Source organism: Astatotilapia calliptera, chromosome 2, assembly GCF_964374335.1.
Source record: "Astatotilapia calliptera chromosome 2, fAstCal68.1, whole genome shotgun sequence".
NCBI lineage: Eukaryota > Metazoa > Chordata > Actinopteri > Cichliformes > Cichlidae > Astatotilapia > Astatotilapia calliptera.
The window spans coordinates 30,882,701-30,908,091 of record NC_137423.1 but is presented as its reverse complement, the minus strand read 5'-3'; the positions used below and the strand labels follow the sequence as shown (position 1 = coordinate 30,908,091).

The following is a 25,391-nucleotide window of genomic DNA, read 5'->3' as shown; positions in this document are numbered from 1 at the left end:
CTCTTTCACTGAACGGCGGCAAATGCGATCCCTGATCAGCTGCTGAGGACATAAAGTGACCATACAGGGCCTACGTCTAAATCGGTACCTTGTCCCATTCTTCGGCGTCCATCGTATGTGTGTACCGTACGGCATGTGGGGACTAAAAACACAACAAGTTATACACCCTGAAAAGAACTACTGTGTATTTGTATATGCTTTAGATCTTGTTTGGAAAATGCTGAGTCAGCCACATACTTTTCAAAAACAGGATGTGAATGACATAGCTGTTGAGAAGTAAAATAAAACCCAGTGGTTTCTAAAAGTGCAGTAGCTTGTGTTTGTGCCTAACATTGCCTGTGTGTTTCAGGGACAAACCTCGACTCATAAGATCTGTCGCACAATCACAACTGCGTACACTACATGGGCAAATATCAGTGACAAAGCAATCAACACAGAATGTAAACTAAACAACACAACTGACATTTAATAAGGCAAGTAACTGATGTCAAGAAAACGTGTTTTCAAGTGACGTGGCAGGAAAAAATGGAGAGAGCAATAAAGATAAATGCACTATCCCATCCCCCCCCGCTAGCTCTGGTCACTGTTCCTCATCAGTAGTACTGAGCGATGGCGCACAGGCTCAGGGAGCGCAGAGAGGAAAGGAACAGCAGGGGAGGGGGAGGGGGAGTGGAAGCTGCAGCAGCCATTTTATAAAGCAGCCTGGAAACAGGCAGAGATGCTTTTCACAACCTTACTGAGCAGAATCATGCAATCAGGTGGAACAAGAAACTCATCACCACTGGAATAAAATTTGAAGTCACATAAAAATGTTTGCTTGTGATGCCATCTGTATTTTAAAATCAGATGGCACACTGCAGGTAGCAAATTATTATGGTTACAGCGCTCACTACCATCCCCCCTTTTTAAAAAAAAATCCCTCACCCCTTTTACTCTTTTCCCCCTTGAAAAGCAATAACATGATCTAGATATTACTGCGTATTTCAGCTGAATCAATGTGTTACTCTGCTAACTCACCCGCTAGGTCCGGGTCTTTGTCCCTGTGTGAAGCGCCAGTCATTGTTGGGAGGCTTTTGCTGTGAAGAGAACAGAAGATGCAGTATGAAATATATGTTTCATCGCAACAACAGCAAGATGTTTCTAAGGTGCAGTTTAGTGTTTTTATGTATTTGGTTTGTAGTTGAGATGTGTGCAATGACGATGTATGCCTGTGTGTATCATTTGTCTTTACAGTTTTTCACTGAGGCTCATCAAAGCATTACAGATGGCCACGAATAACTGTACCTTCAGGCATCCATGTTGTCCCAAACACTGTGGGGCATAAACTGAGCACGCACACATACACAAAAACTACAGGCCTGATTAAAAAAAAGGAAAAAAGAAAACCCTCAAAACTAAAATCAAAAGACTGACATCATCAAAAAGAGAACGTGTTAATTTAAGTGGGCAATCGGCTTTGCACCAAAGCGGCCAGAAGCTGAACTGGACGTCCAAATGACTTGCATCTGAAAGGATTATTTCAGTGGATGACAGTACACATAGAGATGTGTCTAAAATACTGAGCTTGCCAGCTCATGAGTGGAAAAATGAAGGCAAACCAAAACTATGACACTGACAAGAATTTTAGGAGACACACAGACAGACTGATTAGCTTCCCACACTGCTTCTTATAAAAATCTCCTTTAAAGAGTCAGAGGACAAAAGAAGTTGGATACCAAAACTTAGAAGCAGTGATAAAAGCCTCTCCCATCTCTGCATGCTTCTGCTGTCTATTAATGTCTTCAACCCCTTTGCGGTTTTGTCCATCTCTACCTCACGGGCCATGCCACCATGTCTCTCTCTAGCTCTTTCCCTCCCTCACTCTCTCTGACTCTCTTGTTGTGCAGTGATGCGGTGAATAGACCCGTGGCTTGGCTCCAGATTCTGCTGCCTAATCGACACAAGAGCTCCCTGGAGAGAGAGGCCAACAGAATGATGTGCTGCATTATTAAAAGAGCTGTTCTACCCAAGGGAATGATGGAAAGAAGCAAGAGAGCAGCAGAGAAAAGTGAAAGACAGCTACACGCAAGGAGCAGTATTGACTGAGAATCTGTTAGAATACAGGTAAATAAAGGAATAAAGGTTAGTGACCACACAGGACCAAACAGGGAAATACAGTTTGTTGAAACAGCCTGAAGACAAAACAAGTGAATTTAACCGCAGGACCTGAAGATACTCCCAACAGAGTTGAGTGTGCATGATGAAGAAGTAATGGAAGCAGTAGTACAGTTGCTGAACAAGCCCATAATGCATGTAGCGTTGAGTGAAAATAGCTGTCGGTGGATTCAGTTTCAGTGTTGTTTTCATGTTGAATACAAGTCAGCTCTCCGGAAGAGAAAAACAAGGTCCGTTACAGACACGGTTGCTTGGTTATTCCTCGTAACAACTCGCAAGCTTTTTATTACAGTGTGAAATGTTTTTAATGGGTGAAGATGAGAGGGAGGGTGAAAAATGAACTCTCATCCTCCTTCACGGCAGAGCTCGGTTGATGGTTAAAGTCTAAAATTGGACACAGAGATGTGTATGTGTGCGTGGGCATGTAAATCTGTCTGGGTTGTAGGGAGAAAAAAAATATCAGCAGTGAGGGGAAGCAAACATCCACAAAGAAAGAGACCCAGCATTCCAGCTGCGTGAGTTGTTCTCACCACACACTTTCACAGACAAACACTGATCGTTTTCAAGGTTAAATCCCAATGCAGGCATGTGGAAAGAAGAATAACAGACTGTACTGGAATATCTTCCTGTATGCTTCCTTATGGAAAGCCGGGTGTAAGCAGACAGATAAAACTAGGCTATTTTATAAATCTCCAATGCTTATCTGCTTGAGTAAAACTGAAGACGTTCAACAAACCGATGTGTGTTGCCGAGGTTTTAAATTAAGGTGGTTACATCAACAACAGTTTCTAGGTAAAACAAATCCCAATAGTAAAACCTATTACCGGCTTACAGAGACAAAATCTAATTGACTTCATCTGCAATTATCTGAGGAGCTTTAGCTGTGCTTGTTTCTTTATGATTTGTTCTCTTTAATGAGTCGGTCACTAAAGAAATATGAATGAGGTTATTAAAAATTCACAAGCTGTTTTTCTTTTTTTGAGAGCAAGCTAAACGTAAGCATGGAGAGAGAGAGAGAGAGAGAAGGTCAGACAGACTATCCAGACATGCTGCCAATGAAGAGACAGATTACAGCTCTGTGGGCCCAACTTCTCATCCCACAGAAAGACGATCATATTAAACCTGGAAGATTTAAAAATGGCTCAATGTACTTCCCTTACATCTCTGAGTTGAACCAAAGAGCTTTGAAGGATCTCCAGGTGAATTAGAACCTGGCTGGATTCCTTAGCTACCTCGCAGTAATGTGCATAAAAGCTCAAAAATATAAAGAGAACTGGATTTAGGGACAGGAAGGTCAAAATCATGGTATTCAAATCTAAACTGCCGACTTCAATACTGTTTTAATTTGCACCGTCACAAGAAAGGATCACAATGAGTAGTGTTTGACTATGATATTCCGCTCCTTTAAACAAACATCATGACTCAACTAATCATAACCTCTGAGGACAGTTTTACTGAACCGCATGAACCAGCATGTCCAATGCACAGCTCTGTCATCCATAAAAAAAGCATATTTACAAAAAACACTTGGGCTAACTTTGTGCCAACCCTTATTAACTCACACAAGCTTAAAGACTGAAATACTAAACGGTAACATTCAGATCTTGATGCAAATGAGAAACAAAAAAAAAAAGGGAAAAGGTGGGTTATGACTTTGCAGTGAGTCAAAATGCTTCACATCCTTTAATATACTGTAATTTTAACCCAAGTCTTATGTGAAAGCATGTTATTGAAGAGAGTTTGCCAAGAGAGCACACTGCAAATGAATAAAGGATACAAAGAGGGGCAGTGGGAAGGATCTAAGGCCCCAGGGCTCCTCCTGCCTGATGCTTTTTACACACAATCTCATGCATGCAGGCACGCAAACACCCGTAGTGGTACTCTAAAGCTTTATAGCCTGTGCCGTCTGTCACTGTGCCACACATGCATAAAGCCATCCTTCCTTTCCAGTTATCAGTCCCTCTATCTCTTTTGCTCTGCTGTCCTTGTTGCACACGTGTCACCAGAGTAGAGAGACAGATGGTACGCTGCTGACCTCAGGGACAACCTAATTCTGTGCAGTCTTTATAAAACAGAGTTGGTAGAAATATGAGGGTTTAAAAAAAAAAATTAAATAGAGTCAAGGGTAAAAATCATTATCAAAATAACAGAGCAACCTCACGTAGATGTGAAATGCCAGATGAGGAATACTGAGGATAAATTGATTAAAGATGAAAAACAAAACGTTCTATTTTTTTCTACTGAATTCCCCACTGATCACTAAGAGCGACCTCATGTGATGCTGAGTCATGGAACCAATCAAAGGTTCAGAGGACAACAGGAAGTCAGGGTTCAGGCTACTGACCCCACAAATTCCTGTTTTTCAGCTACTGCTTTATTCTTTGGCTCTCTCCCTCCACCCATCTTACCATTTTCTTTCCTGGCTCTTTTCCTCCGTCACCCCCATCTCTCTCTCTGTCATCCTGTTCCCCTCTATCTTCCAGCCATTTCACTGAGCCAACTCTGCAGTACCCATCTTCATCTGGTTGTCTCCTCCCCTCCATCTGTTAACAGCACTTATGTTTTACCCCTTTCCCCCTGTTTTGCTATTCCAGCTAGCTTCTTTTTCCTTTATAACTGCAGCTTTATTCTTCATAAATAGCAGCATTCTCTGTCACTTAAAATGCTTCAAGCCAGAGATAGTAACCACATTTGCCTTTGGGTCAGATTAAATATTAAGATGTTTTTTCACTCTTCACAAACCTATCTAACAGAACAATAGCACTCTCAGAGCCCTGTCACCATGTAGAGAGAGACTGGTCCTCTGGGTAAAACAAAACAAATGGAGTAAAAGATAAAATACAGCAAGTCACTGGGGAAGTTTTCAGTGCATAACAAAACAGAGACGTGTTTTAGGATGTTTATGCATTTCCACAAGTCTAATGTTAATAGTGAAAAGTATATATGCTCACTCTCCCACTTAATCTCTCACCTCACTGGCTGAGTTCATAAGGTACTTCTTGCTGAGCGTCATGTTGAGTGTGTTGTTGTGACTCAGCATGGGTGATTTCATAAATACAAAGTCACTTCGGCTAGATATAGTGGAGTAGCAGGGCCTATAGGTCCGTGTATGTGGCTCTTGGGGACCTCCCACAACCTCCATATATCGTATGGGTCCATCAGTATTGAGCTGCAGGTGGAGGTCCTTGCTAGGCCTCTGATGGTAGCGGCTGGACCTGTGGTGACCATAGCAGCAGCATTCAGAGCCTCCCAGTCCTGGGCCACGGTGTCTCAGGCAGCGCACCATGAGAACAACAAATGTGATAAAGGACACCGCTGACACACAGGCTAGAGAGATGATAAGGTACAAAGTGATATCTGGCATCCCATTGCGTTGGTAGAAAGGTATGTGGTGAGGAATAATCGGAGCATCGTTGGCTGGTGCCTTCTCATCCACAGTTATTGTAACGTTCACAGAAGTGGACTTGGGTGGGTCGCCATTATCCTGAATCATGACCACAATGTCATAAGTTGAACCACTTTCCTCCTCGTCCCACTTTCGAGCTGTGCGGAGGTCCCCAGTGTGTGCCCCAATACGGAACATACCAGCATTTGGTCCAGGAGCAATTGAGTAAAACAACCAAGCATTGTGCCCACTGTCTGCATCCACTGCGACCAGTTTATTTATAAGGTGCCCTGGACTGGCAGATGGGGCCACAGTGAACTCTAATCTTTTGTCTTTTGAGTAGGAGGGGTGTACAATCACTGGTGCATTGTCATTCACATCCACAACAAACACGTGCACAGTGACGTTGGATGTCCGTGGGGGCACTCCAGCATCCTCAGCCTGCACCTCAATACGGAAAGCTTTAAGCTGTTCATGATCCAGAGAGCGCATGCTGTAAATGTGACCGCTCTTCGGGTTGATGTAGACATAAGAAGATATGGGTGAGCCCTGCACCATGCTTGTAAGGATTGAATAAGAGACCTGTGCATTTTCACCAAGGTCTGGGTCAGTGGCAGAAACGACAGCGATGGGAGAACTGGGAGCGTTGTTTTCTGAGATGTCCACAGAGTATGAAGGCTGAGAGAAAGTGGGGGCATTGTCATTTACATCAGACACCTTCACCACAAAGTTGATTTGTGATGAAAGGGGAGGGGAACCAGCATCAGTGGCCTTGATGATAACTGAGTACTCTGGGACAGTCTCACGGTCCAGGTTGCCAGCTGTGACCAGGCGGTAACTCATGTCAAAAGTTGACATGAGTTTGAATGGTAAACCTGGCGTGATAGTCAGCTTAACATTTCCATTCAGACCAGGGTCTGGGTCCCGTGTGTTTATGAACGCTATAGCGGTCCCCGGTGCTGAGTCCTCTCTGATAGACTCAGTCAGTGACACCAGTTTCACCTCTGGTGCGTTGTCATTCACGTCAGTGATGGTCACAATGACGTTACAGGAGCCCTCCATAGCGGGAGAGCCACCATCTCTGGCCTGCACTGTTATGTGATATGCATTCATCTCCTCATAATCCACAACACCCTTTACACGGATTTCCCCGCTTTTAGAATCCACAGTGAATAGATTGAGAACGTGCTGTGGTGTGTATTTACTAAAAAGATACGATATGTCCCCGTTGCTACCCGAATCGGCGTCTGTGGCGTTTACTTTCGTTACTAAAGTGCCCAGTGCAGCATTTTCTAATAATGTAACTTTCTTTACAGGTTCGTCAAAGACGGGCGCATTGTCATTTACATCCAGAATGTCAATGAGCAGAAGTGTTGAGCCAGATTTCTCTGGCTGACCCCCATCCACAGCAGTGAGCAGCAGGCGAAACGAGGCCTGCCTCTCTCTGTCCAAAGCTTTATCCACCACTAGCTCTGGAAACTTGCGGCCGTCACTTTTAGTTTCCACATTCAAAGTAAAGAAGTCATTTGATGCGAGATGATACGTGCGTAACGAGTTGGTACCCACATCAGGGTCGTGCGCGCTCTCCAAACGAAATTGTGTGCCAGGTGCGGCTGCCTCAGAAATCTCCAAAGAAATGTTAGTGGTTGAAAACTGCGGCGCATTGTCATTCACATCCAGAACGTTCACCACGACGCGATGGATCTCTAAAGGATCATCCATAAGTATTTGAAGGTGTAGTGAACACGCTGAACTTAAATCGCACAGATTCTCTCTGTCAATTTTTTGTTTAATAATCAAATCGCCAGTCGTCTGCTTCACCTCAAAGTACTGCACTGATGATTCGGAGACCACCCGCAGCCTCCTCTGAACAATCCGCTGAGCAGTGAGAGTCAAGTCTTTAGCGATATTCCCCACGACAGAGCCTGGATTTAGTTCCTCCGATACGGAATAGCTGAGCTGAGCGGACGCACAGGAGACCCATGCTAGATAAAAGTAAACCCTCCACAGCCTCCCTCCTCCCGAGTACTTTGTCTGCGCGGAGTCCATTGTACTGCGCTCCGAGGATCAGGGAACGGCAACGTTTCTAACTTCTTTCACTGTAGCGTATCCATGATAGAATTAAAACGCGACGTCCACACTCCTAAACATTTCCATTTTAGAAAAAGGGCGATGTGATGTTTTGATGTGACCATGACGGCCGTCTTTAAAGAAAAAAAATAAACGAGAGCGAAAACTCAAAGTTTTTTTCTGCCTCCACTCTCTGCTTGTGTCTCCTCCGCCTGATTCCCCTCATGGGCGGAGAGAGGCAACTCAGGCCTTCCCTCTCATTGGAAGACAGGGTTGGATCAGTGTTGTCATCTCTCTCTCTCACACGCACCGAAAACTTTTTAGTGACTTCACTTCCACATACGAGTATCAACTCGGAAAAAAAAAATTGGTTTCAAAAGTTTGAGATTACACCGAAAGACAAATAACACAGCACGCCAAGAGTCTGTTAAAACCTATAACGGAGATCGAAGCCATAAATGCAAAGGATAAGTCATCTTTATATAGAACCCCCCACCCACGTGGTTTTCTTTGATAGTTCTCATTGTCAAAACAGTGGGGTATCAGCCTTATGTCATATAACGCAATGCTATTTGCGCCCGCATGGGGGCGTGGTTTCCAAACCGGATTTTCCCCTGAGGGCAAACAATACAGTTTATCAGAAGAAGATTAAAGGTTAAAAACGGGCTTCATTGTAAACCTCAGTAATTCTAGACAAATAAAAATCAAATCAAATAAATACACATTTTTTAAACTATAAAACGACACACGGCAGGCATTTTGAAGATCCTGGCAATTTGAATTAGAGGGGATTTCTATATTTGATACGCCTCATTAACATAAAGACCGAAAACTAATAACTGATTATACTTATTGAAAACGCTAAAATATATTAAGAGTGAATTAAAATAATTGTTGCAACTGAATTGTAAGTTTGCCTTAATTCTATTAAAAACTAGTGTTTTTTTAAAGTAAGAAAAAACATGAAACTGATAACATTTTTTGGAAAAAAAAAAAGATATGCAATAATAAATTGAAACCAATAGTAGTGGTAAAATTTTACTTTTACCATTATAGTTGTACCACACAAACACACACGCATTGCATGGTAGAGAGAGTGAAAGCGATTATGTATATTATCACTTAATTAAATATATACCCGGATTTGTTAAAGTTACTACATTCCATAGTGATAATCAAATAAGAAAGTGTAGAAACAAAAAACTGCGAGCAGGAGAACTTGTTGCACTACACTCATTGCTAGACATAAGCAAGGAACTGCAAAATGAAAATCAGGATAAAAAAAAAAAAATCAGGATACGTTAATTTTAAATTCAGGGTTAGGGATATAATTTTACTGAGTTCCCTTCGGATTTTGTTCTCACCTGCTGGCTCTCAAAGGTCCAGGTGCTGTCAGGTAAAGAAGCATCCAGAACACTGATCACCTCCTTAAAGTCTGTGGTGCTGCTGGGTTTAATCAGAGTGAAATCGCTGTACTCTGACATTGGAGACATACAGGACCTGAAGGACTGACTCTGAGACAGCATGTCTCCTCCCAGGACCTCCACGTATTTTATAGGTCCATCAGTGTTGAGCTGAATTTGCAGGTTTCTGTTTGGGTTCTTGTAATCATCAGAGTCAGTCCGTCTCATGCAGCACGTGCTGCTGCTCCTGCTGTTCCTGATGCATTTAACCGCTAAGATGAGGAAAGTGACCAGAGACAGCACGGACACCGAGGCCAGAGAGAGAATCAAATAAAGGGTGATTCTCCCAGTTTTCTTGCTGGGCTCGGCCGCTTTATGTCGGAGGTCTGAGATGGGCTCATGGAGGCCGTCCTCCAGTATGATGGACACCGTGACTGTGGAGGACTGGATCGGTTCCCCGTCGTCCTTGATCTCTATAAGCAGCCTCTGAGAGGAGTCGTCCTGCTCGGACACAGCGCGTTTAGTCCTCACCTCCCCTGTGTACAGATTGACGGTGAAGAGAGAGGCGTCTGTGGCCTCCGCCAGTCTGTAGGAGATCCAGGCGTTATGGCCCGAGTCAGCGTCCACGGCTGTCACCTTGGTAACCAGGTGACCCGCTTTCGCGGAGCGAGGCATCCTCTGATGAGAGAGGGAGCCCATGGCAGCGGAGGAGGGGTAAATAACAGCGGGGGCATTGTCGTTCTGGTCCAGGATAAAAACATGGACAGTGGCGTTGCTGCTGAGAGACGGAGAGCCCTGATCCTTTGCCTGGACCTGAATCTGAAACACCTTCAGTTTCTCATAGTCAAACGAGTGCATGCTGTAGATGCTGCCGTTATCTGAGTTAATGTAAACATACGATGAGACAGAAACGTCCTGCACTTTAGAGTCCAGTATAGAGTAAGAGACCTTTGCGTTTTCACCGAAATCCAGGTCAGATGCTGATACTGAGTACAGGATAGAGCCTGGTACTCCATTCTCTTTTAAATACACATTATAATTTCGTTGAGTGAATACAGGAGGGTTATCATTAACATCAGTGATAATAACAGGTATATTTTTTTTACTGGTCAAGGCAGGAGAGCCTGAATCAGTGGCTGTAATTTCAATATTATATTCTGAAAATCGTTCTCTGTCTAAGGTCCCACTGGTAACCAGCGCATAATTATTAGAATACGAAGGTTTCAAAGCAAAGGGAGGGCCCTTGGTAATTTGCAACGTTACTTTACCGTTATCAGCAGAGTCAAGGTCTCGCGCACTGATCAAAGCCACAACTGTCCCACTTGGTGCGTCTTCACGCAATGGCTTGGGCTGAGAAGTGAAAACTATTTCGGGAGCATTATCATTGAAATCAGTAATATCAACCTGCACGCGGCAGTGACCCTCCATCTGAGGACTACCTTTATCTTTTGCAGTCACATCAATGTCATATGACTTGGCAGTTTCATAATCTAACTCCCCTTTCAGAATGATTTCACCGGTTGAAGGGTTAATATCAAAGACCGACAACACCGAGTCTGGCGTCCGAGAGCCAAACGAGAATGTTATTTGGCCATTTAAACCTTCATCTGCATCTGACGCTTTGGGTTGAATAACAACAGTTCCTTGTACACTTTTTTCACCCAGGGACACTTTATAAAGATTCTTTTCAAAAACCGGAAAATTGTCATTATTGTCAAGAACGCTTATGGTTATTTGTGTGGTTCCGGATCTTACTGGATTCCCCCCATCTAATGCTGTTAGTAATATTTTGTGGACTGATTTTTTCTCTCGATCTAGAGGCTTTTCTAATACAAGTTCCGGGACGGTTTTCCCACCCTCGATTTCTTTTATTCTAAGGGAACAACATTCATTTTTACTGAGTGTGTATGATTTAAGGGAATTGCTTCCAACGTCTGGGTCAGATGCGCTCTCTAAAGGGAAGCGTGTACCCACTGCTGCTGACTCGGCTATGTTCAAAGACAATTCATTTGATAGAAAACGTGGAGAATTGTCATTAATATCTTGTATTTCCACCTCAATTCGATGTAACTGTAACGGATCTTCAATGACCACTTGCAAAGGCAACACACAGCTGGCGCTTTGTCCGCATAAAGCCTCTCTGTCTATTCTGTCATTCACCACGAGCTCGCCCTTCCCCGGATCCACACTGAAATACTGCTTTCCAGCCTCAGATGCAACGCGCAATTTACGGTCATAAATGTCCGAAAGTCCCAAACCCAGATCTTTGGCAAGATTTCCTACCACAGAGCCCTGTTTTAGCTCCTCTTGGATACTGTAACGAGTCTGTGCGTTTACTGTAGTCCACAAGAGGAAGAAATGATGCCACCAAAGCGCCTGCCATCTCCAGTCTCGATATTCCTTTCTCTTTGTCATCCCTGGATTAACAAAAAACACAATATCCACAAAGAACGGAGCCCATAAAGCAAAAATCCGTATTCCAAAAGCGCGACATATCCCATTGGAATGATACGTTTTTATAGCTAAAGATATGATTAAGATTTAATCTTATACTCAAAGTGTATGAACCATTTGCCTACTCTCTATCCTCTCTGAGCATTGTGATGGCTGAAGCTGCATGGGGGAGAGAGTAGATCTCTTTGTACAGTTCTGAATGCTATTGGTGCACAGCATCCATCGCTGGCATCCAATGAGAAGGCAACGGTGCAGCATCGTTAAAGACACAATGAGGCTTTTGCACTGCCATGATAGAAGAATTGAAAACACCCGAAACTCCTTATATCATCATAGCATTTTCATCATAGAACATATTAGTCACAACAAATTTAGGATGTCTGTGGGAAGATAAATAATTCTGGAAAATGTAAAACAAAACAAAGATAAAACATCTACTAACAGATAAATATGTTATATAAATGTTTAGGTATTGTTATTTGTTACCGTCTTGAGGAAATGTCTTTTTTTTTATTTTTTCAAAATCGATTAACGACTATGTGGGAGTCGCTGTCCACTTGAGCGGTGCTGAAACGGTCAACTCGAAAACCTGCACACTATCAGACAGTGGTGAATGATAAAACCAGCCGAGGACGACAACTTATGGAAATAACTTAAAAGTTAAGTGATCGGATATTTAAAAATAAATGTAAATTTAGTGCTTTAATTTAAATACACAAGTTATTTATAATTGCAGTCGATTTTGAGTTCTCGTTATGATTTCACACAAAAAAGCTATAATTTTAATTCTGCTGGAGCACAATCAGTGATATTTGAAATTTAGTTTTATTTGTCACATCTTTTAATACTCTATGCTCACCTGCTGGCTCTCAAAGGTCCAGGTGCTGTCGGGTAAAGAAGCATCCAGAACACTGATCACCTCCTTAAAGTCTGTGGTGCTGCTGGGTTTAATCAGAGTGAAATCGCTGTACTCTGACATTGGAGACATACAGGACCTGAAGGACTGACTCTGAGACAGCATGTCTCCTCCCAGGACCTCCACGTACTTTATAGGTCCATCAGTGTTGAGCTGAATTTGCAGGTTTCTGTTGGGGTTCTTGTAATCATCAGAGTCGGTCCGTCTCATGCAGCACGTGCTGCTGCTACTGCTGTTCCTGATGCATTTAACCGCTAAGATGAGGAAAGTGACCAGAGACAGCACGGACACCGAGGCCAGAGAGAGAATCAAATAAAGGGTGATTCTCCCAGTTTTCTTGCTGGGCTCGGCCGCTTTATGTCGGAGGTCTGAGATGGGCTCATGGAGGCCGTCCTCCAGCATGATGGACACCGTGACTGTGGAGGACTGGATCGGTTCCCCGTCGTCCTTGATCTCTATAAGCAGCCTCTGAGAGGAGTCGTCCTGCTCGGACACAGCGCGTTTAGTCCTCACCTCCCCTGTGTACAGATTGACAGTGAAGAGAGAGGCGTCTGTGGCCTCCGCCAGTCTGTAGGAGATCCAGGCGTTATGGCCCGAGTCAGCGTCCACGGCTGTCACCTTGGTAACCAGGTGACCCGCTTTCGCGGAGCGAGGCATCCTCTGATGAGAGAGGGAGCCCATGGCAGCGGAGGAGGGGTAAATAACAGCGGGGGCATTGTCGTTCTGGTCCAGGATAAAAACATGGACAGTGGCGTTGCTGCTGAGAGACGGAGAGCCCTGATCCTTTGCCTGGACCTGAATCTGAAACACCTTCAGTTTCTCATAGTCAAACGAGTGCATGCTGTAGATGCTGCCGTTATCTGAGTTAATGTAAACATACGATGAGACAGAAACGTCCTGCACTTTAGAGTCCAGTATAGAGTAAGAGACCTTTGCGTTTTCACCAAAATCCAGGTCAGATGCTGATACTGAGAACAGGATAGAGCCTGGTACTCCATTCTCTTTTAAATACACATTATAAGAGGGCTGTGAGAACACAGGGGGGTTGTCATTTACATCAGTGATAGTGACATTAATAGTCTTCTTAGATGATAGAGAGGGTGAGCCTGAGTCAGTGGCTGTAATCTCGATATTATACTCCGAGAATGTCTCCCGGTCTAAATTACGGCCAGTAACCAGTGCGTAATTGTCAGAAAAAGAGGGTTTCAGTTTAAAAGGAGAGCCCTTTGGGAGCCATAATGTCACTTTACCATTGTCACCGGAGTCAAGGTCTCGAGCTGTAAGCAGAGCTACTACTGTACCACTTGGTGCATCTTCTGGTACTGGGCTCGGTTTTGAAGTCAGAACAATTTCTGGAGCGTTATCATTTATATCTATTACCTCCACCTGTACGCGACAGTGACCTTCCATTTCAGGAATTCCTTTATCTTTTGCACTGATATCTAACTCGTGAGTTGCAAAGTTTTCATAATCCAATTTTCCTTTAAGGAAAATTTCCCCTGTTGCAGAGTTGATCTGAAAAATAGAGCGCAATATCTCTGGTGTATGGTCAGCAAATGAATATTCAATTTCTCCATTCACACCCTCGTCTTGGTCAGTTGCTTCTACCTTTGCGAGCATTAAGCCACTTTGACTGCTTTCAGGCACCGTAATTTTATATAACGGTTTTTTGAAAACAGGAACATTGTCATTATTGTCTAGAACGGTCACTGTGATCTTTGATGTTCCCGTTTTGACAGGATTCCCTCCGTCTAATGCTGTTAACAGTAATTGGTGAATACCTTGTTTTTCTCTGTCAAGCGTTTTTTCAAGTACAAGCTCCGGTACTTTTCTGCCATTCGCAAGTTCTTTAATTTTTAAACTAAAGCATTCATCTTTGCTAAGACTGTATGATTTTAGGGAATTAATACCCACATCGAGGTCTTGTGCTGTCTCCAAAGGGTAGCGCGCACCCACCGCTGTCAACTCCGCAATTTTCAAATGTTTTTCTTTGCTAAGGAATTTCGGTGCATTGTCATTAACGTCTCTAATTTCCACTTCTATACGATATAGATGTAGTGGATTCTCTATTACTACTTGAAGAGGCAACACACAGCTGGCGCTTTGTCCACATAAAGCCTCTCTGTCTATTCTGTCATTCACCACCAGCTCGCCCTTCCCCGTATCCACGCTGAAATACTGCTTACCAGCCTCAGAAGCGACACGCAGCTTACGGTCAAAAATGTCTGATAGTCCCAAACCCAGATCTTTGGCAAGATTTCCTACCACAGAGCCCTGTTTTAGTTCTTCTGGGATACTGTAACGAGTCTGTCCGTATATTGTACTCCACAAAGCGAAGAAATGATGCCACCAAAGCGCCAGCCATCTCCAGTCTCGGTGTCTGATTCTCTTTGTCATTCCCGATCCGTTAGGATGTGTTATTTCCCATCGATATATTGTTCACATAACCACCTCGACAATAATTCCAGCGCCAGAATGAATATGATGCTAGAGATCAATCCACAAATGCACGTTAATAACAAAGGTCTAAATTTTGGACATTTGTGTATACGCACATCTCCTCTCCACCTCCATCTCGGAGCATTGTGCCAGTTACTGTGACGCGACTGAATGGGGGATGGAGTAGATCTCTTTGTAGAGATCTGTATGCCATTGGTTCAGAGCATACATCTATACTATCCAATGACGGAGCACTAACATTGCTATTTGGGTTTTGCACCACCTTTCTCACAATACAAACAAGAGAGGGGAATACAATTTGGTGTTATACAAGCACAATAGAGTGGAAAGACACAAAAAATGCCCTGTTTCCAAAGTAAAAGAAAAAAAAATACTTTACATTAAATTATTGTGTACTGCTGTCGCAGAGAGAAGAGAACGTTATGAACGAACTAGATCGTGATAAGAAATAATTCGATTCTTTAAGTATGTTGCCATCATTACGTTTTCAGTGTTTGTGATATTTTCTATCACAGTAGAAAGATGTCAGAGAAAAATGAAACAATTGTGAATATTTCAAGATCCTCAGAGAGTACTTATGGAAAGAAAATCAGTGGAAGGAAAAAAATATACAGACGCAAAAACAAAAAACAAACCAACAAACAAAAAACCCACAACATTTTTTTGAAAGGGCGTTATTATTTTAGGGTGATTCAGACAGGAAAGTAAATTAAGTGGTTTTCGATTGAAATGGGAACGCGGGTTTTAATGCTAATGGATCACGAGTTAAAAGGACAACAGTAATAACCCTTAACGGAAAGCTAAGTTGCAATAAATTCCGATTCAATACCACAATTTTAACAATGCTAATAGAAAAAATTCTATACTGAAAAAGAATATCTGCACTGTGCAAAAAAAAGCAACATTTCAAGAATTTAATAAACACCGCTGATTTTTCAAAGTGACTTAAAAACGACGATAAGAATAATAATGATCTAAAAGCTTAGATCTACTGTTTTTTTGTCCTCACCTGCTGGCTCTCAAAGGTCCAGGTGCTGTCGGGCAAAGACGCATCCAGAACACTGATCACCTCCTTAAAGTCTGTGGTGCTGCTGGGTTTAATCAGAGTGAAATCGCTGTACTCTGACATTGGAGACATACAGGACCTGAAGGACTGACTCTGAGACAGCATGTCTCCTCCCAGGACCTCCACGTACTTTATAGGTCCATCAGTGTTGAGCTGAATCTGCAGGTTTCTGTTGGGGTTCTTGTAATTATCAGAGTCGGTCCGTCTCATGCAGCACGTACTGCTGCTACTGCTGTTCCTGATGCATTTAACCGCTAAGATGAGGAAAGTGACCAGAGACAGCACGGACACCGAGGCCAGAGAGAGAATCAAATAAAGGGTGATTCTCCCAGTTTTCTTGCTGGGCTCGGCCGCTTTATGTCGGAGGTCTGAGATGGGCTCATGGAGGCCGTCCTCCAGTATGATGGACACCGTGACTGTGGAGGACTGGATCGGTTCCCCGTCGTCCTTGATCTCTATAAGGAGCCTCTGAGAGGAGTCGTCCTGCTCGGACACAGCGCGTTTAGTCCTCACCTCCCCTGTGTACAGATTGACAGTGAAGAGAGAGGCGTCTGTGGCCTCCGCCAGTCTGTAGGAGATCCAGGCGTTATGGCCCGAGTCAGCGTCCACGGCTGTCACCTTGGTAACCAGGTGACCCGCTTTCGCGGAGCGAGGCATCCTCTGATGAGAGAGGGAGCCCATGGCAGCGGAGGAGGGGTAAATAACAGCGGGGGCATTGTCGTTCTGGTCCAGGATAAAAACATGGACAGTGGCGTTGCTGCTGAGAGACGGAGAGCCCTGATCCTTTGCCTGGACCTGAATCTGAAACACCTTCAGTTTCTCATAGTCAAACGAGTGCATGCTGTAGATGCTGCCGTTATCTGAGTTAATGTAAACATACGATGAGACAGAAACGTCCTGTACTTTAGAGTCCAGTATAGAGTAAGAGACCTTTGCGTTTTCACCGAAATCCAGGTCAGATGCTGATATTGAGTACAGGATAGAGCCTGGCACTCCATTCTCTTTTAAATACACATTATAAGAGGGCTGTGAGAACACAGGAGGGTTGTCATTCACATCAGTGATAGTGACAAGTACAGATTTCTTACTGGTCAAGGGAGGTGAGCCTGAATCAGTGGCTGTAATTTCAATATTATATTCTGAAAAACGTTCTCTGTCTAAAACACCACTTGTAATGAGAGCGTAGTTGTCAGAAAATGAAGGTTTCAAAGTGAATGGAGGCCCACTTTTTAATTCTAATGAAACTTTTCCATTATTACCAGAGTCGAGGTCTCGTGCACTGATTAATGCTACAACAGTGCCTTTTGGTGCATCCTCGCGTACTGGGTTTGGTTTTGAAGTCAACACTATTTCTGGAGCATTATCATTCATGTCTATGACAACTATTTGCACGCGGCAGTGACCTTCCATCTCAGGGACACCTTTGTCTTTTGCAGTAATACGTAGTTCATGCACTGCATTGCTTTCATAATCTAAAGGCCCTATCAAAGAAATTTCACCTGTGTCTGGATTCAATTGAAAAACAGATAACAGTGATTCTGATGTGTGTTCAGCAAATGCGTATTGAATCGCTCCATTAACGCCCTCGTCTGCGTCTGCTGCTTCGACTTTAACGAGTACAGAACCAGAAACAATATTTTCATGTACTGATACATTATACAAAGCTTTTTTAAAAACAGGAACATTGTCGTTGATGTCAAGTACAGTAACTACGATTTTTGTCGTTCCAGTTTTTACAGGATTACCTCCATCTAACGCTGTCAGTAATAGCTGATGTACACTTTGCTTCTCTCTGTCAAGCGGTTTCTCTAGGACCAGCTCCGGAACCTGTCGGTCGCCAGACAACTCTTTCAGTTTCAAACTAAAACACTCGTTTTTACTTAATGTGTACGATTTAACGGAATTACTTCCAACGTCCTGATCCTGCGCGATGTCTAAAGGGAAGCGAATGCCTGTGGCAGTAGATTCTGCTATCTTTAAATATTTCTCCTCTGTTATAAAAACCGGAGAATTGTCATTTATGTCCCTTACTTCAATTTCTATACGATGCAGCTGCAAGGGATTCTCTGTTACAATTTGTAAAGGTAACACACAGCGGGCGCTTTGTCCACATAAAACCTCTCTGTCTATTCTGTCATTCACCACCAGCTCGCCCTTCCCCGCATCCACGCTGAAATACTGCTTACCAGTCTCAGAAGCTACACGCAGATTATGATAATAAATTTCAGATAATGCCAAACCCAGGTCTTTGGCAAGATTTCCTACCACAGAGCCCTGTTTTAGTTCTTCTGGTATGCTGTAACGAGTCTGTGCGTCTATTGTACTCCACAAGAGAAAGAAATGATGCCACCAAAACGCCTGCCATCTCCAGTCTCGGTATCCTATTCTCTTTGTCATCCTTGGTCCGTTAGAATATATTATTTCCCATCCAAATATTCATCGACAGAGCCCAGCATATAAAGCCATCACCAGAATGGATACTGTATAGAAAAATCCTTAAGCTATTTGTAATAAAATATATATTCCGGACGCCATTGGATAAGCGCATGTCCTCTCCACCTCCGAGCACAGTGAGGGTTACTGTGATGCGAGTGAATGGGGGATAGAGTAGATCTCTTTGTACAGTTCTGTATGCTATTGGTTCACAGCATCCAGTTTAAATATCCAATCACAGAGAGCTAAGCCTATTCATGAAACCAGTACACACTGCCAGAAGCGAAGCTGTACAAATGAAGGTTCAAGTCCGGTCTGTGTGATAATTTTCTCTCGAAAATTAAATATAAATAAAAAATAAATATAAATAAGAATATTAATTTAAAAGGGCAAAAGGTTTTCTAGTGATTACTGCAATGAATTAAGACCACATAAAAGATGCATTGTCTGTTCAGCTTAATATCAGCTCACAAATTGTACATCTCTGGTGTTATAGAAAAAACAACAACAATAAAATATGTTGTCGGTAGGCTTAAAAAAGATACATTTTGAATACGAAAAAATCACTTCGAGCTCATGCTTTGGTAAAAAAAAAGAAGTTAATAAGATTTTTAGATGCAATTCCGACAATCTTATTCTGAACAATATTTTAAATAGCTTATTTTAAGCCACAAAAAAGATTTGTTTTCAAAGTTGCACTTCGGTGTCATTTAAAATATATCAGGCGCAGGCAAAACAGTTCAATAGTATCAATTTATTCTCCCCTAATCATACTAGAGTCAAAACACACGAAAAATAAATTACTGCTGTCACTTGAAACCAATTTGATGTTAAATTTTCATTTAAAATGATATATTTTTTAAAAGATTATTTTGGAAATGTATGACAGCAATAATGAAAAGTGTATGCAGGTTATTTCTTCAATTTTCGCCTCACCTGCTGGCTCTCAAAGGTCCAGGTGCTGTCGGGCAAAGAAGCATCCAGGACACTGATCACCTCCTTAAAGTCTGTGGTGCTGCTGGGTTTAATCAGAGTGAAATCGCTGTACTCTGACATTGGAGACATACAGGACCTGAAGGACTGACTCTGAGACAGCATGTCTCCTCCCAGGACCTCCACGTATTTTATAGGTCCATCAGTGTTGAGCTGAATTTGCAGGTTTCTGTTGGGGTTCTTGTAATCATCAGAGTCGGTCCGTCTCATGCAGCACGTGCTGCTGCTCCTGCTGTTCCTGATGCATTTAACCGCTAAGATGAGGAAAGTGACCAGAGACAGCACGGACACCGAGGCCAGAGAGAGAATCAAATAAAGGGTGATTCTCCCAGTTTTCTTGCTGGGCTCGGCCGCTTTATGTCGGAGGTCTGAGATGGGCTCATGGAGGCTGTCCTCCAGTATGATAGACACCGTGACTGTGGAGGACTGGATCGGTTCCCCGTCGTCCTTGATCTCTATAAGGAGCCTCTGAGAGGAGTCGTCCTGCTCGGACACAGCGCGTTTAGTCCTCACCTCCCCTGTGTACAGATTGACAGTGAAGAGAGAGGCGTCTGTGGCCTCCGCCAGTCTGTAGGAGATCCAGGCGTTATGGCCCGAGTCAGCGTCCACGGCCGTCACCTTGGTAACCAGGTGACCCGCTTTCGCGGAGCGAGGCATCCTCTGATGAGAGAGGGAGCCCATGGCAGCGGAGGAGGGGTAAATAACAGCGGGGGCATTGTCGTTCTGGTCCAGGATAAAAACATGGACAGTGGCGTTGCTGCTGAGAGACGGAGAGCCCTGATCCTTTGCCTGGACCTGAATCTGAAACACCTTCAGTTTCTCATAGTCAAACGAGTGCATGCTGTAGATGCTGCCGTTATCTGAGTTAATGTAAACATACGATGAGACAGAAACGTCCTGCACTTTAGAGTCCAGTATAGAGTAAGAGACCTTTGCGTTTTCACCGAAATCCAGGTCAGATGCTGATACTGAGAACAGGATAGAGCCTGGTACTCCATTCTCTTTTAAATACACATTATAGGTTTTCTGAGTGAATACAGGAGCATTGTCATTAACGTCAGTGATAGTGACATTAATAGTCTTTTTTGTCGACAGAGGAGGGGACCCTAAATCAGTAGCTGTTATTTCTATATTACACTCTGAGGAACTCTCTCGGTCTAAAGGACCGCTAGTAACCAGTGCATAATTATTAGAAAAAGAGGGTTTCAGTTTAAAAAGAGAGCCCTTAAGGAGCTGCAGTGTCACTTTACCATTGTCACCGGAATCCATGTCTCTTGCACTGATTAACGCTACTACAGTCCCACTTGGTGCATCCTCAGGCACAGGGTTAGGTTGGGAGGTCAGAAATATATTTGGAGCATTATCGTTAACATCTAATACTTCAATATGGAGAGAGCAATGCCCCTCCATTCTCGGAGTCCCTTTGTCTCTAGCGGAAACATCTATTTCATAATTAGCATTTGATTCGAAATCTAAACTCTCTGTCAGACTAATTTCCCCGGTTAATAAATCAATATCAAACAAAGACAAGATACTGTCTGGTGTGTGCCCCCCAAATGAATACTCAATTTCTCCATTGAGACCCTCATCAATATCCTTTGCTATCAGTTTAATAATGGGTGTACCCTGCACACTATTTTCGCTTACAGAGACTTTGTAAACATTTTTCTCAAAAACGGGGAAATTGTCATTAATGTCCAATACATTTATTGTTATCTGAGATATCCCAGATTTCACCGGGTTTCCTCCGTCTATAGCTGTTAGTTGGAGGTGATGTGTAGGCTTTTTTTCTCTGTCGAGGGATTTAGAGAGGACTAACTCTGGCACCTTCCTTCCACCGGAGACATCTTTAAGCTTTAAAGTAAAATAATCGTCTTTATTTAAACTATACGATCTCACTGAATTCACTCCGACATCAAGATCTTGCGCAGTTTCCAAAGGAAAACGTGCCCCTGCCGCTGTCGACTCTGCTATCTGCAATGTTGTTTCTGGAGATGGGAATGTAGGGCAATTATCATTGATATCTTGTATTTCCACCTCCACTCGGTACAACTGTAAAGGTTTATCAATGACCACTTGCAACGTCAACACACAGATGGCGCTTTGTCCGCATAAAGCCTCTCTGTCTATTCTGTCATTCACCACCAGCTCGCCCTTCTCCGCATCCACGCTGAAATACTGCTCACCAGCCTCAGAAGCAACGCGCAGCTTACGGTCAAAAATCTCAGACAGTCCCAAACCCAGATCTTTGGCAAGATTTCCTACCACAGATCCCCGTTTTAGCTCCTCTGGGATGTTGTAACGAGTTTGTCCGTCTATTGTACTCCACAAAAGAAAGAAAAGATGCCACCAAAGCACCTGCCATCTCCAGTCTCGGTATCCTATTGTCTTTGTCATCCCGGATCCGATATAATTATTTCCCAGAGAAGTAAACAAAAAACCGAAATTTAACATCCATGGCTATAACATTTTAATCCAAGGTAAATATCCGAAATCTCCTCACAGAAGAACAAAATTGATTTAAATCTGTTAAGAGCATCGCTTCTCCTCACCCAGCTCATTGCAATATAACTGTTTCGGGTGCTGTGTGTGCATGGGGGAGGGACTAGATCCCTTTGTATGTTTGCACGATTCATTGGTGCACACAATTCATCTATGCTACCCAGTAAGAAGGGAGGTGAGGAGTGCTTTTAAAGACACAGCCACATTTGGGGAAAAATTCTATATAAATAAGTAACAGTCTGTGAAAGGAATAACGGGATGGTAGAATATCCATGTTATCATTAATCTTCATGCGAGTAAATAAGCTTTGACAACTACAATATTAAAGTTGTCTTCTTATTAAAACTCTTTGTGTTTTATGATTTGGGTGAAAATGCTTGCAGTAAATGAAAGACGTTTGGCTCCTTTGTAAAAAAATTTAAAGCGTCGCTGTCCGCTTCTGTGGTCCTGAAATGTCATTCCAACAACTGTAGGAAGAGCAATATACAAACGCAGTCTAATCCCAGTAAATGGTTTGTTTACAAACACTCAGTCTCAAACGCTTTCTGTTTTTTATTTAAACTTGACATCACAAACAAATATTAGGCAGGAATAAGATCTGAATTCGCTGGCTTAAAATATTTAAGCAGAGCAAGTGATGATGATGGTGTGTTGCTTAAGGAAATTTGAAAAACAAAACAAAGAAAAACAAACAAACATATTTGCACTATTTAATAATGAAATTAAATTTTTTTGGTATACCAGTATAAATATGTTGCCAAAAAGCCAAACTATAGGTACTGATACACATAAAAACATTAAACAAACCGACGGATAACTTGTGCGTAAAATTAAACTAGCCAGTAAAGCACAAAACGGGTAAAAAGAACGATTGCTTTCTTCTCACCTGCTGGCTCTCAAAGGTCCAGGTGCTGTCGGGTAAAGACGCATCCAGGACACTAATCACCTCCTTAAAGTCTGTGGTGCTGCTGGGTTTAATCAGAGTGAAATCGCTGTACTCTGACATTGGAGACATACAGGACCTGAAGGACTGACTCTGAGACAGCATGTCTCCTCCCAGGACCTCCACGTACTTTATAGGTCCATCAGTGTTGAGCTGAATTTGCAGGTTTCTGTTTGGATTCTTGTAATTATCAGAGTCAGTCCGTCTCATGCAGCACGTGCTGCTGCTCCTGCTGTTCCTGATGCATTTAACCGCTAAGATGAGGAAAGTGACCAGAGACAGCACGGACACCGAGGCCAGAGAGAGAATCAAATAAAGGGTGATTCTCCCAGTTTTCTTGCTGGGCTCGGCCGCTTTATGTCGGAGGTCTGAGATGGGCTCATGGAGGCCGTCCTCCAGTATGATGGACACCGTGACTGTGGAGGACTGGATCGGTTCCCCGTCGTCCTTGATCTCTATAAGCAGCCTCTGAGAGGAGTCGTCCTGCTCGGACACAGCGCGTTTAGTCCTCACCTCCCCTGTGTACAGATTGACGGTGAAGAGAGAGGCGTCTGTGGCCTCCGCCAGTCTGTAGGAGATCCAGGCGTTATGGCCCGAGTCAGCGTCCACGGCTGTCACCTTGGTAACCAGGTGACCCGCTTTCGCGGAGCGAGGCATCCTCTGATGAGAGAGGGAGCCCATGGCAGCGGAGGAGGGGTAAATAACAGCGGGGGCATTGTCGTTCTGGTCCAGGATAAAAACATGGACAGTGGCGTTGCTGCTGAGAGACGGAGAGCCCTGATCCTTTGCCTGGACCTGAATCTGAAACACCTTCAGTTTCTCATAGTCGAACGAGTGCATGCTGTAGATGCTGCCGTTATCTGAGTTAATGTAAACATACGATGAGACAGAAACGTCCTGCACTTTAGAGTCCAGTATAGAGTAAGAGACCTTTGCGTTTTCACCGAAATCCAGGTCAGATGCTGATACTGAGAACAGGATAGAGCCTGGCACTCCATTCTCTTTTAAATACACATTATAATTTCGTTGAGTGAATACAGGAGGGTTATCATTAACATCAGTGATAATAACAGGTATAATATTTTTACTGGTCAAGGGAGGAGAGCCTGAATCAGTGGCTGTGATTTCTACATTATACTCTGGGAAACTCTCTCGGTCTAAAGGACCGCTTGTAACCAGCGCGTAATTATTAGAAAATGATGGTTTCAGAGTGAAAGGAGAGCCTTTAGGTACTCTCAGTGTTACTTTACTATTATTACCGGAGTCAGCATCACGTGCATTGAGCAAAGCCACAACTGTCCCACTAGCTGCATCTTCGCGAACTGGCTGCGGTTCAGAGGTGAGAACAATTTCTGGAGTGTTGTCATTTACATCCACAATATCTATCTGTAGACGACAGTGACTTTCCATTTCAGGAACACCCTTATCTCTTGCCGTAATTTCAATTTTATAGGACGATGCTTTTTCATAATCTAGGTCTCCTTTCAAATGTATTTCTCCAGTTAGTGGGTTGATTTCAAATACCGACAACACGGAATCTGGAGTCCGCGAACCAAAAGAGAATTCAACTTCTCCGTTTGGCCCCTCGTCAGCATCCGTCGCCGCAATTTTAACTACAAATGTATTTTGTGCAGTATTTTCCTGTAAAGAAACTTTATACGTGTTTTTTTCAAACATTGGAAAATTGTCATTGACGTCTAGCACTGTGATTGTTATTTGTGAGGTACCAGACAATACTGGGTTACCCCCATCTAATGCAGTCAGCAGTAGCTGATGAATGGCCTTCTTCTCTCGATCAAGAGGTTTCTCTAATACTAACTCGGGCACTGCTTTGCCATCTTCAACTTCCTTCATTTTCAATGTAAAACACTCGTTTTTAGTCAACGTGTAGGATTTTACTGAATTACTCCCAACGTCTGCATCCTCTGCGCTTTCCAAAACAAATCGAGTTCCCACTGCTGCCGACTCCGCAATTTTCAAAGACAGCTCCTTTGTCTGGAAGCTTGGAGAATTATCATTCATATCTTTTATTTCGACCTCAATTCGATGTAAATTTAAAGGCTTTTCAAGAACTATCTGTAAAGGTAACACACAGCTGGCGCTTTGTCCACATAAAGCCTCTCTGTCTATTCTGTCATTCACCACAAGCTCGCCCTTCCCCGCATCCACACTGAAATACTGCTCTCCAGCCTGAGAGGCGACACGCAGCCTGCGGTCAAAAATGTCAGATAACGCCAAACCCAGATCTTTGGCAAGATTTCCTACCACAGAGCCCTGTTTTAGTTCTTCGGGGATACTGTAACGAGTCTGTCCGTCTATTATACTCCACAAGAGAAAGAAATGATGCCACCAAAGAGCCAGCCATCTCCAGTCTCGGTATCTCATTCTCTTTGTCATCCCCGATCCGTTACAACATGTTATTTCCCATCAAGTAAAGCAAAGTGAATATCCAGTTCCAGTGAGTGTTAGTTATATCCGTAAAAATATAACACCCAATGTTTTTCATGTCTGACGCTTAATTTTCTGTTTTTTCTCAACATTCGAAATACGAGCGCATCACACCGTCCTCCAGCTCGTTGCATTGTTAACGTTTACGATGCTGAGGCTGTAGG

General features: G+C 43.2%; 1 protein-coding gene across 50 annotated transcripts in view; it reads right to left on the bottom strand.

Annotated features, from left to right (window-relative positions):
• LOC113036849 (protocadherin gamma-C5-like) overlaps positions 1–25,391 on the bottom strand; it is a 271,126-nt gene that overhangs the window by 7,110 nt on the left and 238,625 nt on the right. For 22 of the 50 annotated variants that reach the window (XM_026193649.2, XM_026193602.2, XM_026193619.2 and 19 more), the window contains exons 2-3: positions 1,018–1,076; positions 89–142 (exon numbers count right to left, since the gene is read on the bottom strand). In XM_026193649.2, coding sequence (XP_026049434.2) covers positions 89–142; positions 1,018–1,076 — 113 coding nt within the window. Of the gene's footprint in view, positions 1–88; positions 143–1,017; positions 1,077–5,125; positions 8,678–12,325; positions 14,549–15,851; positions 18,730–19,277; positions 21,910–22,722; positions 25,373–25,391 lie in introns of those variants that run through there. The other 28 variants (XM_080288557.1, XM_080288537.1, XM_080288545.1 and 25 more) reach the window with 11 other exon arrangements.